This window comes from Hemitrygon akajei, chromosome 32, assembly GCF_048418815.1.
Source record: "Hemitrygon akajei chromosome 32, sHemAka1.3, whole genome shotgun sequence".
Taxonomy (NCBI): Eukaryota; Metazoa; Chordata; class Chondrichthyes; order Myliobatiformes; family Dasyatidae; genus Hemitrygon; species Hemitrygon akajei.
In genome coordinates, this window is record NC_133155.1 from 39,057,397 (window position 1) to 39,077,348 (window position 19,952).

The 19,952-nt window shown below is 40.6% G+C and overlaps 1 protein-coding gene and 1 non-coding gene across 6 annotated transcripts in view; both read left to right on the forward strand.

Moving 5' to 3' along the window:
• Positions 1-19,952, forward strand: part of LOC140719771 (adhesion G protein-coupled receptor B2-like) — a 1,068,758-nt gene that overhangs the window by 999,968 nt on the left and 48,838 nt on the right. For all 5 annotated transcript variants that reach the window (XM_073034634.1, XM_073034637.1, XM_073034636.1 and 2 more), the window contains 3 exons: positions 1,589-1,658; positions 13,379-13,445; positions 15,944-16,029. In XM_073034634.1, coding sequence (XP_072890735.1) covers positions 1,589-1,658; positions 13,379-13,445; positions 15,944-16,029 — 223 coding nt within the window. The remainder of the gene's footprint in view (positions 1-1,588; positions 1,659-13,378; positions 13,446-15,943; positions 16,030-19,952) is intronic.
• LOC140719842 (U6 spliceosomal RNA) lies at positions 3,707-3,813 on the forward strand. Its single transcript, XR_012097026.1, has one exon. It is a non-coding gene; the product is annotated as a U6 spliceosomal RNA (small nuclear RNA).

A 19,952-nucleotide genomic window follows, 5' to 3' on the forward strand; every position in this document is an offset into this window, starting at 1 on the left:
CTTAAGGAAACTGTTAATCAAGGAAAGAAAGCAAAAAACAAAAAGGGCCCATTATTCTTAAACAGTCTTATTGAACTTGTCTGTCACTCACATGCTGAACCTTTGATCTGTGTGGAAGCACACACCACCTTCCGAATGTCATTCAAACTCCATCTCAAAGAAACGGGTCTCCCACGGGAGGGTAGGTCCTTCCTCCTTGAAGCCATTCATTAGCACGAAGCACCTTGTGCAACAGGGCCAACATCCTCAGCCATCTTCCTTACTGTTTTCTCTCAGCTCCCGCAAAAAAAAGAGATTTCTCCACATCGGTGTTCTTCAGAACCTTCCTAGGTTAAACAAGAAAGCCTCTTTTTATCTCAGCTCAAACCCATACATGCTGAAAGCAGAACAGACTGCTCTTACAGAACTCAAATACCTACAGCATAACAGTAAAAATCTTAACCAGAGCGTTACATATATATATAAATGGATAAACAAAATGCTTTGTGTAATGAATAACTTGGCCAAAAGTTTATTGTTGTGTTCAGGGTAACGGAGTAATTTGCAGTGAGTTGCTTCATGCTGGATGTGGAGTTCAGAACCTTACTTTCTGACACAGAGAGGCAGGCGAATCCCATTCACTACTCAGTGGAACTTGACATTACACCACATCCAGTGAGATCACAGCTTTCATAGCAGCCATGTTAATGACATGTAACTCAGATCAGCATCCCTGAACTTTGAATGGCATGCAAGATATGACAAAGTGCTGCAAAAGAAAATCAAATACCTTCCACTGTGGCTCTGGGCTCCTTGTAGTTTGTTCATGGATCTGCAGGAAATGAGAATCTGGATATTCCTGCTTCTTCCATAAGCACTTCATCATTGATTTGTTGTTAAATGTGATCAGTGATCAGTGCAGTCCAGGATGGTATAGCAGCTGCTGAGATGGTACTCAAGCAGGGTTGTCATGCCTCTTAGTCTTCAGTGACCTACCAGGAGTAACTCGCTTTGCTGCCACCAAGATAGATGACAACAAAATGCACATCACCTGGGTCAGCACCAAGGTACTGTGTCTAAATAAAGAAAATATAGAGTAATTCTCTAATACTATTCCTAGCTTTTTATTTGTTGTGGATACAAATTGGAAATAATATTACCAGAAACTTTTAAAGTGTGATACAGTTGTCAAAATGATGACTAGATATGTGATATGAGTACCTTGGTGATCAAGTGGATATCAAATTTCATAAAACAAGAACATACTGAAAAAGTGACTCAGAATCTGTTTTATTCCTATCTGTTTTATATGACATGAAATGTGTTGCTCTGGGGTAGCAGTATCAGCCGTTCGGTTAGCACAGGTCTTCAGTTCCCAGCCACATACACTGTTGGTCCTGGGCACATCGAGAGGGTTCAGATCTTGTTACCTTTGGCTGGTGTTTTTGGCCAGAAAGCCACTCTATCACCAACTAACACATCACAGTGATAGACGATGAAGCTGAGCATTCTGGGCTGCAGAAAGTCTCAGAAATATATAACTGCTGAAGTTCCCAAGTCTGATTTGCATAGTGGTTTTCATGGTTGTTTTCTCAATATTTCTCCTCAGGACTACCTGCACTGATTGTGGCCATTTCAGTGGGCTTTACCAAAGCAAAAGGATATGGAACAGCCAATTAGTGAGTATTTGTAGAAATACATGAGCCTTGTATTCCATCACGGAGTCACTCATCCCCCAAATGCCAATGAAATATATATTTTTGAGCTATTGGCTAGATACCCCTGCCTGTTCACAGTCACCAGTGGCAAACACTCACATAAGGAAAATGAATTACCCATACTTTTGGAACATTAATTGACTCAGTTTGTTGTGTTAATGCCAACCTGAAAGCCAACAGTAGGCAACAGAATTAGGATATTCAAAGTAAATTTATTATCAAAGTACATATATGTCATCACATACTACCCTAAGGGTCATTTTCTTATGTGCATTCACAGCAGGTACAAAGAAACCCAATAGAATGAATGAAAAACTCTGCACAAAGAACATTCAGACAACCAATACATAAAAGATGACAAAAATACAAAAAGAAAAGCAAATAATAATTAATGGTTAGATAGATTGTTTGATAGATAAATAGATATAAAGATGAATATGCAGATAGATAGATAAATAGAAAGATGGATAGCATGTAAATTTGCCCGACACCGGCCCCCTAGGCCTGAGTCAACATAGTAGTAGTTTGATAGTATGTATATCAATGGAATGATAAATTGATACACATATAGATAGATAGATGCATAGAGATAGGGAGATAGATAGAGAGGGATAGATTGATAAGTAGATAGAAAGACAGGTGGATAGATAAATTGATAGGTAGGTTGATTAATAGATAGTTAATATTCAGAACATGAGTTGTAGAGTCCTTGAAAGTGAGTTCATAAGTTGTGGAATCAGTTCAGAATTTAGGTGAATAAAGTCATGCACTACGATTCAGGATCCTGATGGTTGAAGGGTAATAACTGTTCTGTAAAGCTGGTACTGTGGGACCAAGGGTTTCTGTATCTCCTTCCCAAGAAGAGAGCATGGCTGGGATGGGGGTGTGCAGTCGTCTTTGATGATGGATGCTGCTCTTTCTGTGACAGTGCTCCTTGTAAATGTGTTCAGTGCTGGGGAGGACTTTTCCTGTGAAGGACTGGGCTGTATCCACAACTTTCTGTGGGTATGCTTTAAGAAATTATTCACATGCTTTGCTTTATGAGATGTTAAACTCACACTCCTAACACCCCTGCATGTATCAAAGACTCCTCAGTACTCCCTTAGTCAACAGTGGCAATGGCACTTAGAGAGCAGTGACCCCTCCCCTCCATGTCAGCTCTGGGGAGTAGGGCAACAGCGAGAATAGCAAAAAGTAGGGGCATGGAAGAGAACAATACATGGCTCTCCCAGGGGAACATCACTCCTGGCACAAATCCAAGTTTTGTAGAAATGAAAATTACAGGGATGATTTCCAACGCATAAAAATGACATCTCGGGAGACCCTTTAAATCATTTTGGTTTCACTCCTTTCAGAATGATATATTGTAGAGCTGTGAATTAATTATAAAGGTTATAATTTGTAACCTTTTGATCCCATTTTTTTCAGTATGTAGATAATAGACACTCTGCTTTTTGATAGCATAGTTATCAGAGAGAAATAAGATGAGGAAGAGAAAGAGGTGTTCAGATGAATTGCAATAGCTAGTGCCCAGTCTGATGGATGCGACTTCTAAAAAACATAAAATCACTTCCTAAGCTCCATTTACACTAAAACAAAAGCTCAAATAATTTTTCCCAGTTTAAATCTGATGTTAATAATCAATAATTTTATCAATGAATTTGCTAAGGTAAAAATAATTGCAATAGCAGTACAATAATATTTTCATGATACTTTAATATTCACTCTGCAATTCCTGGTCTTCAGAGATACCCAAATATCATTTACCTGCCAGGTTTGTTTAACACTGTTTACTCTCTTGAGTTATTCCACTAAGTATGAGAAGCTGAGAACTAAATTATTTAAAATCCCTCATGAGCTACGTCAGAAAGACTGGGGTGTTGGTTTTCCTTTTAATGGCCTTTTAATATTTTACGTGTTGCAGCAGTTAACCTTGAACTTAGCTGCTAATACTCCTTTTAAATGAGGAGGCCAACTTCCAACTTTTACCAACAAAATCTGTTATTTCTGTGCTCGCTTCGGCAGCACATATACTAAAATTGGAACGATACAGAGAAGATTAGCATGGCCCCTGCGCAAGGATGACACGCAAATTCGTGAAGCGTTCCATATTTTTTTTTTAAAAAAAAGAAAAAAAGAAAGAAAAAAAAAAAAAAAATCTGTTATTTCTAATGGACTTCCACCTACCCAACACATCCAGAAATGACACAACTGTGAGATCTCACCTAATCCACTATTTACTTCATTGATGGTTAGAATGAAGAGCTTTTAACAAAATTTTATCAGCCTATAACACAAGGAAATGATATTTTTGCATATTCAACATTTGGAATATGTGATCTGTTTTTTGCCACTGACTTTGTGTACAGAATAGCCATGTCACACTGTATATTTGGAGTCAGTGAAAAAATTCCTATTTTAAAAATCGCACAGTAGAGGCCCTTCAGCCCACGATGTTGTGCTGACTTTTAAACCTACTCCAACATCAATCTAACCCTTCCATCCCACATAACCCTCCAATTTTATTTCAAACATTTCAAAGTACATTTATTATCGAAGTATGAATCATCTTGAGATTTGTCTCCTTACAGGCAGCCACAAAACAAAGAAATCCTATAGGATCCATTAAACACCCAATGTGCAGAAAAAAATAGTACAAACAATAAAAATAAGCAAATAACATTCAGAAGTGAATTCACAGCCACAAAGCCAGTCACAGCGATCCAGAAAACTGTTAGTTACCTCATTTCAGGGCATTAATGAGCAAACCTCACAAGCGGTCAGTTGAACACCAGCCTGACCCTCATCTCCAGCCTCCACACCATGACATTTTTAATCTGGTCAAGTGCTTAAATTGGCCGAATAGCAGGTCATCCCTCGCTTTCAGACCCGGTCCCTGCCACTTCGATATGCTCTCTGGCCTGGGACCTACCATTTCAATTCTGCTTTGCCTCAGTTCTGCTGCTTCAAATTGTCTTCAAGTCCACTCTGCCAGCCAAGCATTTACCTAAGAATCTTTTAATTGTCATAGTCTATCTGCCTCTGTTATTACTACCAGCAGTGTGTTCCAGGCACTTACCATTCCTTGTAAAGAGAAACTTCCTCTCACATCCCCACTATTCTTTTGTCCAATCACCATAAAAGTATACACTCTCATATTAGCCATTGCCACCCTGGGAAAAGTGTACTGGCTGTCCACTCGAGGTATGCCTCATTGTCTTAGACAGCTCCATCCTCCAAAGAGAAAAGCACTAGCTCATTCAGCCTTTCTTGATAAGACATGATCTCTAACCCAGGCAGCATCCCGATAAATTTCCTCTGCACCCTCTCAAAAGTTTCCACATCCTTCCTATAATGAGGCTACTAGAACTGAACACAAGCATTATCTCACGGTTTTTCAACTCATTCTTCCAACTAATGAAGACCAACATGCTTTAAGCATTCTTAATCATGCTATCAATTTCTGCGTCAATTTTGAGGGTTCTCTAAACATGGTAAACCCAGAGGGGACCAATATCCTTGTGAGCAGTCTTGCTGGAGCTGTTGGGAATAGTTTTAACTAATTTGGCAGGAAGATGGGAACTGGAGTGATAGGGCTGGTTTATAAGTAGAGGCAGTGTGTCGTAAAATTGTCAGCAGCGACAGGCAGATATGGTAGAATTGTGTCAATGAGATGAAATGCAGTGTAAAATGGGGATAAAATTGAAAAGGGTGATGGATACAGGACTGAAGGTGTTATATTTGAATGCATGCTGTATGCAGAATAAGGTAGATGATCTTATAGCACAGTTACAGACTGGCAGGTATGACGTTGTGGGCATCACTGAGTTGCGGCTGAAAGAAGATTATAGTTGGGAGCTGAATATCCAAAAATACATAATGTATTGAAAGGACAGACAGGCAGGCAGAGGGGTTGGTGTGGCTCCTTTGGTAAAAAAATATCAAATCCTTTGAAAGAGGTGAAATAGGATCAGAGGATGTAAGATCCTTGTGGGTGTAGTTAAGAAGCTGCAGGGGTAAAAAGACCCTGATGGGTGTGCTGTAATGTTCTTTGTTCTATGTTCTAAGATAGTTAGAAACCTTATTATGACAGTGGTTTGCCAAAATTGGAATGCTGTATCCAGATTTCAGGAGTACACGTCAGAAAGAATTTGAAGACCTTAGTGCTGGCACAGTGGAGAATTATTCATGGAGTAAAGAATGAGAGAACATTGGATGAGGCTGATTGGCCAAAGTACTAAGCCAGCCCTTACTTTGTATATCAAATGCTATGTGATATCTTTTGTAAATCAATTACCTTTTTAAACTCATATGTATGACATCTAGTAGCATCTAGTATTATAAAGAGAAATCATGTTGACAAATCCAATAGTTTTTTTGATGATGTAAGCAGCACTTTAGATAAAAAAGCTGTATTTACGATGGCAGGCTGTCACCAATAAGTTCCACAGGGATCAAGCCTGGACCTCAGCTATTCAAAATTTATGCCATTGGCTTAGATGAAGGGACATGTAACAATATATTCATGTTTCCTCAAGATACAGAGCTAGGAGGGTGAATGACGAGGCCATGAAGGTAATGAGACAATATCCAGATGAAGTCAGAACCCAACTAGAAGCATGTACAATAGAAAGTGGTTACTTATCTGCTTTGAAGAGAAGTGTGCTAAATGGAATATTCTTTAAAAGGCAATAAATAAAATTTTGCGGTGTTGGCTCAAAAGTCACAAAAGATAAATATGCAATGCAGCAGGTAGTTATGAAGATTAATTATTTAATTGCAAGGAGATTTTAGTACAGACGTTAGGAAATCTAGTGAAACTGCTGTGGGGTTCTGTGAGACCTCTTTGGGAGCAAAATGTACAAACCCTGTCTCTACCAAATGGAGAAATATTTACCTAGGAGTCAATGCACTGAACTTCCACCAGACTGATTCTCAGATGTGGGTGTTATTCCATGAGAAAAGATTTAACATTGGCAAGTGCTTACTGGAGTTTGGAAGAATGAAAGGTGATCAATAGTACACACCAAACAGTGTGGTTGAAGTAAGTGTAGTCAGTTGTTTGCTGTAATTGATCCTAATATATTACCGAAAGGGAAACGTGTAGCTGAACAGAAGGGAGGTGGGGGATGCATGGAGGCCGTGATACAACCAGTGGCCAGTCATTTAGAACTGTGGAAAAAATTCTTCATGAATACAGTTGTCAATCTTTTGAGTTCTCAACTTGTTCGGTGAATCATTGAGTACATTCAAAGTTCAGATGGATAGACTTCTGCAAATTGAGTGAATCAAATGTAGGGAGTGAGCATATACTAATTGCTTATTTATGAGAATTTTTTCTGTTCGTTATTTGCACATTTTGTAGTCTTTTGTATATTGCGGTTTGTCCATGTTAGGAGCAATCTTTCATTTATTCTAATGTGTTTCTTGGTGTTTACTGTGAATGCCTGCAAGAAAATGAATCTCAGGGTTGTATATGGTGACGTATATGTACTTTTGTAATGGTTAATTTAAACCTTGAATAAGTGGAAAAACTACAGGATCTTATTGGAAGGCAGTCCAGAGTCAAAGAGCCAATAGCTTATATTTCTAGTGCCTTTAAGTCAGTTTTCACATTTAGTCTTTTACCTCAACACCATTGCTCTAGCCCCTTCACTGACCAAATTGTTAGACTAAAGATGTAACATCTGATAATTCACGAGCAGTAATTTCCACTGGATGCATTTCAGGAAGATTGAAATTCAGCCTCCGCTTTGAGATTATTTCCTTAAACACTGACTCCTTTCGCTTCTGGCATCAATCCAATGTGGAACCAGAAACTTACAATTCTATCCTATACTTAACCCAGAGGTGATCTGTGCTGACATATTTTCATAACATTTGTTGACTCCTGCTCTACTCTCTTATTCTCTCCACCATAAACTCAGAGCAATCCAAATTTATGATGGTGAGGATACGAGAGGTCAGCCAGCTGGACATTGTAATAACTAGAATAATCAAGTCAGGAACAAGAGAGCTAGAGTTGGAGTCAGCAAATGTTATAAAAATTGCGCAGGTGCTTAGTAACATTAGGTACCATTTACCCATCACATCTGGCTCTCAGTTAAGTTGTACCTTGACTTTAAAGGTATCATCCTTCTATTGAAATCCTTTCTGTCCCTGTACTAGTCACTACTGCTACGACCCAGTGAGAGGTCTGTCTTCCCTCAACACTTCTGAGAGCTCCGCTTTTAATCACCCCACCACTGGCATCCATTACATCAGCTGCCACACTCCTGAACTGTGAAATTTTAATTTTATACCCCTCTGCCTTGTTGACTCCATTTCCTTTTACAAGATACTACTTTAAACCAAAATCTTTAACAAGATTATTTCATCCATACTATATCTTATGTTGCCTGATATTGTTTCTGTGAAACACCTTCAGCCATTTAACAGCAGTGAATGTGCTGTTTTTATCCATTGTGCTAATTCATAATTATTGTGTAAAGCAGTACAAGCAAAAAATCAACAGTGGTGAAAGGAGAATTACTGTACGGATTAACTGTCATATTATAGCTAATCTGTACTTCAGTTCTCCCACTCTCCCATGTATGGTAGTGTAGTCGTTAGCACAACACCTTACAGCACCAGCAACCTGCTTCAATTCCTCCCACTGCCTCTGAGGAGTTTGTACATTCGCCCTGTGATCATCTGCATTCCTCCGGATACCCCGGTTTGTACATTCTGTGATAATGTGCATTCCTCTGGATACTCCGGTTTGTATATTCTCCCTGTGATCATGAACATCTCCTCAGTATACTCCACTTTGTACATTCTCCCTGTGATCATCTGCATCTCCTCCGGATATTCCGGTTTCTACATTCTCTCTGTGATCATCTGCATCTCCTCCGGATATTCCGGTTTGTACGTTCTCCTTGTGATCATCTGCATCTCCTCCGGATATTCCGGTTTGTACGTTCTCCCTGTGATCATCTGCATCTCCTCCGGATATTCCGGTTTGTACGTTCTCCCTGTGATCATGTGCCTTTCCTCCGGATACTCCAGTTTCTACATTCTCCCTGTGATCATGAACATCTCCTCAGTATACTCCACTTTGTACATTCTCCCTGTGATCATCTGCATTCCTCCGGATATTCCGGTTTCTACATTCTCTCTGTGATCATCTGCATTCCTCCAGATATTCCGGTTTGTACGTTCTCCCTGTGATCACGTGCATCTCCTCCGGATATTCCGGTTTGTACGTTCGCCCTGTGATCATCTGCATCTCCTCCGGATATTCTGGTTTGTACGTTCTCCCTGTGATCACGTGCATCTCCTCCGGATATTCCGGTTTGTACGTTCTCCCTGTGATCATCTGCATCTCCTCCGGATATTCTGGTTTGTACGTTCTCCCTGTGATCACGTGCATCTCCTCCGGATATTCCGGTTTGTACGTTCTCCCTGTGATCATCTGCATCTCCTCCGGATATTCCGGTTTGTACGTTCTCCCTGTGATCATGTGCCTTTCCTACGGATACTCCAGTTTCTACATTCTCCCTGTGATCATGAACATCTCCTCAGTATACTCCACTTTGTACATTCTCCCTGTGATCATCTGCATTCCTCCAGATATTCCGGTTTGTACGTTCTCCCTGTGATCACGTGCATCTCCTCCGGATATTCCGGTTTGTACGTTCTCCCTGTGATCACGTGCATCTCCTCCGGATATTCCGGTTTGTACGTTCTCCCTGTGATCATCTGCATCTCCTCCGGATATTCTGGTTTGTACGTTCTCCCTGTGATCACGTGCATCTCCTCCGGATATTCCGGTTTGTACGTTCTCCCTGTGATCATCTGCATCTCCTCCGGATATTCTGGTTTGTACGTTCTCCCTGTGATCACGTGCATCTCCTCCGGATATTCTGGTTTGTACGTTCTCCCTGTGATCACGTGCATCTCCTCCGGATATTCCGGTTTGTACGTTCTCCCTGTGATCATGAACATCTCCTCCGGATATTCTGGTTTGTACGTTCTCCCTGTGATCACGTGCATCTCCTCCGGATATTCCGGTTTCTACATTCTCTCTGTGATCATCTGCATTCCTCCAGATATTCCGGTTTGTACGTTCTCCCTGTGATCACGTGCATCTCCTCCGGATATTCCGGTTTGTACGTTCTCCCTGTGATCATCTGCATCTCCTCCGGATATTCTGGTTTGTACGTTCTCCCTGTGATCACGTGCATCTCCTCCGGATATTCCGGTTTGTACGTTCTCCCTGTGATCATCTGCATCTCCTCCGGATATTCTGGTTTGTACGTTCTCCCTGTGATCACGTGCATCTCCTCCGGATATTCCGGTTTGTATGTTCTCCCTGTGATCATCTGCATCTCCTCCGGATATTCCGGTTTGTACGTTCTCCCTGTGATCATCTGCATCTCCTCCGGATATTCCGGTTTGTACGTTCTCCCTGTGATCATGTGCCTTTCCTCCGGATACTCCAGTTTCTACATTCTCTCTGTGATCATCTGCATTCCTCCAGATATTCTGGTTTGTACGTTCTCCCTGTGATCACGTGCATCTCCTCCAGATATTCCAGTTTGTACGTTCTCCCTGTGATCACGTGCATCTCCTCCGGATATTCCGGTTTGTACGTTCTCCCTGTGATAATCTGCATCTCCTCCGGATATTCTGGTTTGTACGTTCTCCCTGTGATCACGTGCATCTCCTCCGGATATTCCGGTTTGTACGTTCTCCCTGTGATCATCTGCATCTCCTCCGGATATTCTGGTTTGTACGTTCTCCCTGTGATCACGTGCATCTCCTCCGGATATTCCGGTTTGTACGTTCTCCCTGTGATCATCTGCATCTCCTCCGGATATTCCGGTTTGTACGTTCTCCCTGTGATCATGTGCCTTTCCTACGGATACTCCAGTTTCTACATTCTCCCTGTGATCATGAACATCTCCTCAGTATACTCCACTTTGTACATTCTCCCTGTGATCATCTGCATTCCTCCAGATATTCCGGTTTGTACGTTCTCCCTGTGATCACGTGCATCTCCTCCGGATATTCCGGTTTGTACGTTCTCCCTGTGATCATCTGCATCTCCTCCGGATATTCCGGTTTGTACGTTCTCCCTGTGATCACGTGCATCTCCTCCGGATATTCCGGTTTGTACGTTCTCCCTGTGATCATCTGCATCTCCTCCGGATATTCTGGTTTGTACGTTCTCCCTGTGATCACGTGCATCTCCTCCGGATATTCCGGTTTGTACGTTCTCCCTGTGATCATCTGCATCTCCTCCGGATATTCTGGTTTGTACGTTCTCCCTGTGATCACGTGCATCTCCTCCGGATATTCTGGTTTGTACGTTCTCCCTGTGATCACGTGCATCTCCTCCGGATATTCCGGTTTGTACGTTCTCCCTGTGATCATGAACATCTCCTCCGGATATTCTGGTTTGTACGTTCTCCCTGTGATCACGTGCATCTCCTCCGGATATTCCGGTTTCTACATTCTCTCTGTGATCATCTGCATTCCTCCAGATATTCCGGTTTGTACGTTCTCCCTGTGATCACGTGCATCTCCTCCGGATATTCCGGTTTGTACGTTCTCCCTGTGATCATCTGCATCTCCTCCGGATATTCTGGTTTGTACGTTCTCCCTGTGATCACGTGCATCTCCTCCGGATATTCCGGTTTGTACGTTCTCCCTGTGATCATCTGCATCTCCTCCGGATATTCTGGTTTGTACGTTCTCCCTGTGATCACGTGCATCTCCTCCGGATATTCCGGTTTGTATGTTCTCCCTGTGATCATCTGCATCTCCTCCGGATATTCCGGTTTGTACGTTCTCCCTGTGATCATCTGCATCTCCTCCGGATATTCCGGTTTGTACGTTCTCCCTGTGATCATGTGCCTTTCCTCCGGATACTCCAGTTTCTACATTCTCTCTGTGATCATCTGCATTCCTCCAGATATTCCGGTTTGTACGTTCTACCTGTGATCACGTGCATCTCCTCCGGATATTCCGGTTTGTACGTTCTCCCTGTGTTCATCTGCATCTCCTCCGGATATTCTGGTTTGTACGTTCTCCCTGTGATCACGTGCATCTCCTCCGGATATTCCGGTTTGTACGTTCTCCCTGTGATCATCTGCATCTCCTCCGGATATTCCGATTTGTACGTTCTCCCTGTGATCATGTGCCTTTCCTCCGGATACTCCATTTTCTACATTCTCCCTGTGATCATGAACATCTCCTCAGTATACTCCACTTTGTACATTCTCCCTGTGATCATCTGCATTCCTCCGGATATTCCGGTTTCTACATTCTCTCTGTGATCATCTGCATTCCTCCAGATATTCCGGTTTGTACGTTCTCCTTGTGATCATCTGCATTCCTCCGGATATTCCGGTTTCTACATTCTCTCTGTGATCATCTGCATTCCTCCAGATATTCCGGTTTGTACGTTCTCCCTGTGTCCACGTGCATCTCCTCCGGTTATTCCGGTTTGTACGTTCTCCCTGTGATCATCTGCATCTCCTCCGGATATTCTGGTTTGTACGTTCTCCCTGTGATCATCTGCATCTCCTCCGGATATTCCGGTTTGTACGTTCTCCCTGTGATCATGTGCCTTTCCTCCGGATACTCCAGTTTCTACATTCTCCCTGTGATCATGAACATCTCCTCAGTATACTCCACTTTGTACATTCTCCCTGTGATCATCTGCATTCCTCCGGATATTCCGGTTTCTACATTCTCTCTGTGATCATCTGCATTCCTCCAGATATTCCGGTTTGTACGTTCTCCCTGTGATCACGTGCATCTCCTCCGGATATTCCGGTTTGTACATTCTCCCTGTGATCATCTGCATCTCCTCCGGATATTCTGGTTTGTACGTTCTCCCTGTGATCACGTGCATCTCCTCCGGATATTCCGGTTTGTACGTTCTCCCTGTGATCATCTGCATCTCCTCCGGATATTCTGGTTTGTACGTTCTCCCTGTGATCACGTGCATCTCCTCCGGATATTCCGGTTTGTACGTTCTCCCTGTGATCATCTGCATCTCCTCTGGATATTCCGGTTTGTACGTTCTCCCTGTGATCATCTGCATCTCCTCCGGATATTCCGGTTTGTACATTCTCCCTGTGATCATGTGCATTCCTCCGGATATTCCGGTTTGTACATTCTCCCTGTGATCATGTGCATTCCTCCGGATACTCCCATTACCTCCCACAAACCACAGAATTACCAGTTGATAGGATAATTGGTGATTGTAAATTATCTCAAGATTAATTCAGAGAATTGCTCAAAGGGCCAGGCTATTCCATGCTGTATTTCAATAAATAACGAAATGCTATAGAGGCCGAAACCCTTCCCGAAACGTCATCACTACCTCCTCCCATAGATGCTGTCTATCCTGCTGAGTTCTGCCAGCATATTGTGTTTTTATTGAAACAAAAGAATATGGGTCCTTCTCATGATTCAGTCCCTCACCTAGAAATGAACCCCTGATTTTATTGAAAATTCTAAGAGGAATTGGATCTAAGCAAAAGGTAATTTCCTCAGTAAAGCAAAGGATAGAGATTAAAGACAACCCTCATCTGTTGTTGCACTTAGTAAAACAGCAAATCCCTTCTTCTGATGATGATGGGTGTCTGTCTAAGACTGACTCAGAATGGGTGTGTTCTCGCTTTCAGCTGCTGGCTGTCATTGGAAGGAGGCCTCCTTTATGCCTTTGTCGGACCGGCCGCAATCATTGTATTGGTAAAGATCATGTTTTAATGCTGTCATTAACATGGAATATATGATGTGGGGAAAATGTCATGTGGACATTTAAAAACTTTACACTGTGTTCATTATTTTGTGGGAACTGGATACAGAATGCTACTTTGTATTATAACTCATGGGAACAGGATTTAAAGATTCTGTTTTCTACGCAATGTTTATCAATGGTTTTAGTACATCCATGAATTCACCAATGAGTGTACATTGCCTTAATTTTGTAACAAATTTTAATCATACAAGTAAATGTACTTTGTTCACACTTCATCAAAACCATGGACACAATGAAAGCAACAGTGTATGTTTTTCAGTGGAAGCAATGAGCAGAAGGATCTGCATCATGATCTCTCTGGGATGTTGCCCAGCACAGCCATCAAAACTACCGTAGATTCCGGACTACAGAGCGCACCTGATTAAAGCCGCTGGCTCTAATTTTAGAAATAAAATCATTTTTTTAATTGTAAAGGCCGCATCGGATTTTAGGCCGCACCGGATTTTAGGCCGCACCGGATTTTCGGCCGCAGGTGTCCCACGTTGTAATATGAGATATTTACACAGAAAGATATTACACGTGAGGATTTTTTTAACTTTTAATTAAATCCATATGGTAACAAAAACAAATACATATTGCAAATGCTTTTTTTCGAACCGTGCCCGTACGCGGCTACTTTTAAATATACGTTGCGTATACTTCTTTACTGAACAACATTCCAATATCTCCTAACGACTGGTAAAAAAATATATATATTGCAGCCTACCAGGAAAAGTTATTGATACCTTTAACTTAAAAGCAGAGTTCGCTCAGATCCAAAGCCGCTCGCGTAATGCGCTCCCTCCCTCCGTCCCGTTTCATCGCAAACCGGCATTTTCCCACAAGACACCGCGAAACCGGGTGTGACGTCATAGCATCCCGCGATGTAGTACAGAAAACAAATATAGTTTAAACTAAGTAGGCAGCACAATGCTTCGAGTGTTTTCCATGTTGATGAGGGTGAGTACAAATGACTGATTTACAATAATTTAATTGTGAAAGTGCGCTTGATTTATCGTACAATTTCATTGGACCTCTGTGAACTACTCATCAATTTTATTGGTCTACTGTTACGAGGCAAAATGTTTACGAGGCGGCATGAAAAAAATCATGCATTAGCCGCTTCGGATTATTGGCCGCAAAGTTCAAAGCTGTTCAAAATGTGGGAAAAAAGTAGCGGCTTAAAATCCGGAATCTACGGTAATCACCTGCCACTAGTTAGTTCTTGATAACATGTCCAATATTTTGGTTATGTGAAGTTGCCCAATTAGATTCAAAGTAACTGATCAACAGAACATTATTAATGTTTTATAGAACAGCATTTGTGAAAGCTCTTGAAGGATCACATATGAACCACATTCCAAATTCCTGTAGTGTACCACAGAGTATTCTTTATAACACAATAGTTTCCCACTATTTATCAGTGTTCTGGTTATGACTATAGTACTGAAGTTGCTCATATTGCAACTGCAGAAGCTTAATATTATGATTCCTGAGGAAAGGTCGAGTCCCCCTTATCTAAAATCAGAAATTTTTTGGAGTGCTGACATAAGTAGAAATAAAAAATTCCACAAGGCACTGGAAAGGTTCTTAGGCGATGAGCAGGTTTCTGCACACCACAGACTGTTCTGAGAAATGACCTCATGTATGTAATGAAAAGAAGTTAATGAAAAATAGAAAAACACTGCATAAAGTGAAAAATGAAGATCTCGATGGTGTATTGAAAGAATGTATTCATCAGCATTGGAGTGACCATATGGTGCTTAACAGTGTGCTGTTCATGAAACAAACAAAGATCTATCATGATGGACTGAAAGTTGAAGGTAATTGTGAATATTCAGCAGTCTGGTTGCAGGAATTTAAGACAAGTCACACTATTAAATTTTTAAGCATGTTAAACATTTTAAAGTTAAATTATCTGCTGATCATGAAGAATTGACAAGTTTGCAAAGGTGGTTGCTGTTGAAGATCTAGCACCAGAACAAATCAACAATGCGAATTGTTTTTACACCTTACATAAAACCAAAAAAAACATAAATACAATGTACAGTAACCTTTTAATCAAATCACAGCATCGATGGTGCAGACAGAAAGTATGCCATTGGTTATTGTTGTTAAACAGCTGATTCAGGTGTTTTCCCAATGCTGCTGTGCTGCATTCATTATATTAATGTTAAGTAATAATTTTTACTTGTAGTACACGAGTAATGAACGAGTATAAGATTGCTTACCAGTGGCACATAAATTCAGTCAGAAATGGTGCTGATTCCAAGCTACTTCATAATATATTCCAAAATCTAGTGTCAAAACACTTCTGGCCCCAAGCATTTTGGATAAGGGATACTTAGCCTGTGCTACCTTTATGCCATTGTGAGAGTAACTGCTTAGTGGGAGCTGTTTGCTGAGTAGTGAGTATATCCTTACTAACTTGCTGGTCTTCCTTCATAAGGTAAACATGCTCTTCGGAATCATAGTATTCAACAAGCTCATGTCTCGGGATGGAATATCAGATAAGTCCAAAAAGCAGCGAGCAGGGTAGGTAATGGCATGCATTGCTTCACTGAGGTAATGTTTAACTTTGCTTGATGTGTGATGTTTGTGGAATAATTGCATCTCAGATTTGAAGTGTCCACTACCCTGCATCTATCAGTTACCTATTTCCGAAATGGAAAGTTTGTTGATCCCTCCAGCAATTCCATTGAATGACAGTCCCTTAACATTCATTATATAACTGATTTCCAGTGTCAGTTTAGTATTCAATTACCTTACTCCAGAGTAAATGATAACTTTTCCCAAAACTGCTCATTTCAGGGTGATCTGCTTTTTCAGACATCACAAGCTCTGCTGACATCCTTTTTGGACCTGTGCACATTGTGATACAGTCTATCGAAACGTGTCACTGGAAGTTACCAATGACTTTCATGCAGCAGAAAACAATGTAGACATACTGTCATCAAGACAGGATGCAAACTGACATAGAGGCATAGTCATGATGAAGTGTTGGAATGGTTGCCGTGGAGACTGCAAGTTCTTGCAGCCAGCACATTATTTTTGAAGACGTCACATGGTTATATGCTATCTGCTGATGATATGTTAACAACAACAAAAAAGCAGGAATACACATTAACTGTTAGCAAAGTCATAAGTGCTTTCAGAAAGAGTAGAGTGTTTTCTCCCAGAAGGCAACAAGGTTATAAAACATAACTTCGTCATACTTTAGATGGTGACTTCACAGAATGAATTCCTGCAGGGGATAATGAATGCTGACTCGCTCAAAGCAATGGAGAAGAAAGAAGGCAAATTCTTAATTTAGCAAACCAACGACAATGTCTTAACCCATCATTAAAGCTAGGTCTTAGCAAACATTAACCCTAATAATAATAATGCACAAACTACCTTTTATAGATGATTTTGCCACTGTTAGAAACAGTTATAGTTTCCACTTGAAGGAATTCACTGATTTGGCATTCAGTACAATTCTAAGCTCTCCTATTCCATGGGAAAAAAATCCCTTCTAGACAAATGGATGAAGTATACCTTATTATAAGTAAACAAGCTAAGGAAAACAATAGGTATCTCTAGGCTTTCCTAACCAATTTAATTGGAATATTTTTCTTTTAACTCTAATGCAGTGACCCTTCAAAACCTCTTAGACCTTAATAACATCCCAAATAGTTAACTCTATAAATAATAGGATATTTTATAATATTAATTAGTCTTGTTGCCTTCATCTGTACTCATTCCAAAGCCTCAATATCATTTAATATACTATAAGATCAAAATCAAATACAATATTCTCAAATAGGTCTGACCATTATTTGCTTCAAGGCCCAAAGAATACATTATGTTAACACAGAAAATGTTAGAATTAGTAAGAGTGAGAGGATAAGAAAATAAATAATAGTGTGTAAAAATGAGAAAGGCAGGGATAATAGATAAATAGGATAATGATACAAGGTGAAATTAGGAAGTAAAGGGAAAACAAGCAGGATATATGTACATGGAGTAAACCATTGTCTTAAATTATCAGATAAAAGTATTGTCATCTGAAATGTAGATGCTGCAGAGGTTGATTATCTGATACAGCTGAACACCACTCAGTGCCCATGAAAATCAATAAAACTGCAAATGCTGGAATCTGAAATAAAATAGAAAATGGGAACACTCAGCAAGTCAGGCAGCATCTGTGGATAGCAAAACATGAACCTGAAGCATTAACTCGGCTTCTCTATCCATAGATGCTACATTGTCTGCTGAGTGCTTCTCTGGCATTTTATGATTTTGTTAACAGTTCATCATGTTTCAATTGGGAAAGAAGTTTCGGCTGATTGAGTAGCAGTTAGACGATGTTCCTGTCTGATTGCCTTGTTGTTTTTACACGATCAGAAATTTCATATCATCACAAGAACAAAATGAGCATGACATCATTTCTTTCCATTGAATCTGATACAATATCTGTAGACTGTTGCATTGAGAAAAGCTGTTACAGTGATTATGTAACAGTTAATGAGAGATGATGGCTTCAGGGTCTTACTTGCCTGAAGCTATGTCTCCATGTTTACAGTTATGTAAGGCAAGTGAGCCTTGATTAAATTCTTACAGTCTTATGAATGAGAAAAGCCTGAACTAATCTATTATGTCTCCAGTTCTGAAAGCACTCTTAATGAGTGGAAACGCCTTGCTCTGCTTGGTGTATAAAAATACATATGTTAGATATTTAATTGGCATGTTATTACAATCATAAATCATTAAATTTAGTCAGTCCTACTACAGAAATGAAAATGATATTTCATTTAAATTAGCTAAAGATTGAATACAGCAAGCAATCCAACTTAATTGAGCTTGGGAAAGAGTACATAGTGTAAAATGCTTTCAAAAACTACACTTCCTTTTCAAGCAGTTAACATAAAATCAGTTTAGAATGGATGCCAGGCAGGTGGATAGTTCAGCTGCTGAATGGTCATGTTTGCTTTTGCGGTCGTTATTTTGTTAAGTTATTAATATGGGTTGCAATGATTAATTGAATGCATTTTTTTTCAGCATTTGCCAAAATCACAAATCAAATTCACAGCAACAGTGGAAGTTATTGCGTGTTTCTTAAACTAAATGTATCCTTAATTTACTAACACAAGAAAATCTGCAGATGCTGAAAATCCAAAGCAACACACACACAATGCTGGAGAAACTCAGCAGGTCAGCCAGCATTCATGGAAATAAACAAATAGTCAACATTTCAGGCCAAGACCGTCAGGTCAGGTCTGGAAAGGAAGGGGGAAGATGCCAGAATTAAAAAATGGGGGGAGGGGAAGGAAGCTAGCTGGAAGGTGATAGGTGATGCTAAGCGGATGGGAAAGGTAAAGGGATGATTTAAAAAAGGAATCTGAGAGGAGAGGAGACTGGACCATAGGAGAAAGGAAAGGAGGAGCAGATCCAGGAGGAAATGATAAGCAGATGCAAGTAGGTAAAAGGCCAGAGTGGGGAATAGAAGAAGGGGGGGGGGGGGGGGGTGGTTGGGATTTTTACCATAAGGAAAAATCGATGTTCATACCATCAGGTTGGAGGTTACCCAGATGGAATATAAAGTGTTGCTCCTTCACCATGAGGGTAGCCTCATCGTGGCACATTAATTTACTGACTTTTTTTGACAGATGATTAAATACATAATTAATTGTATTTAATGGGGATGATCAGATGCAGTGTAAATCACAGAAGGTTAAACACGAGGTTGTACAACCTCAAGTTGGAGGAGGTGATATTGATCTTTCTGCGAAAATAATATCCATAACACTGGTAATTATTAACATCACAGATGGCTCTGGCCAATGAATGAACTTCAACAAGTGAAACTAATGCTCACATCCAAAATTATACAAGCTAGGATTATTTGAAACTGTAACAAAATTCTTGTTGGAGTTAAGATTACATAGAAACATAGAAAACCTATAGCACAATACAGGCCCTTCAGCCCACAATGCTGTGCCGAAAATATACTTACTTTAGGAATTACCGAGGATTACCATAGCTCTCTATTTTTGTAAGCTCCATGTACCTATCCAAGAGTTTCTTAAAAGACCCTATCGTATCTGCCTCCACCACCATTACCAGCAGCCCATTATGTTCTTTAAACTATGTTCATCAAATGTATATCAATATTATTTAGACCATATTCTGTGTATAGTGTGTAGAATATGGGCATTATCAGACAGCTAGTTAAAATAGCCAGTTGTTACTGGACATTGTAGGACTGGAAATGATATATGGAATAAGCACTATGTATCTCACCATTGATCACTGACACCAAATGCAGGTCATCACTTTTAGCCTGGCAAAAATCAGCTCTGTGTGTGTGGTCTCCGTCGATCATGGTCGACCATGGGTACTGCACCTCTGGTAGTCACTGGTTTGTCGAGCAGCGTCGACTGTGGCTATTGAGGCCGATCCTGGAATGGTAGGCTCTG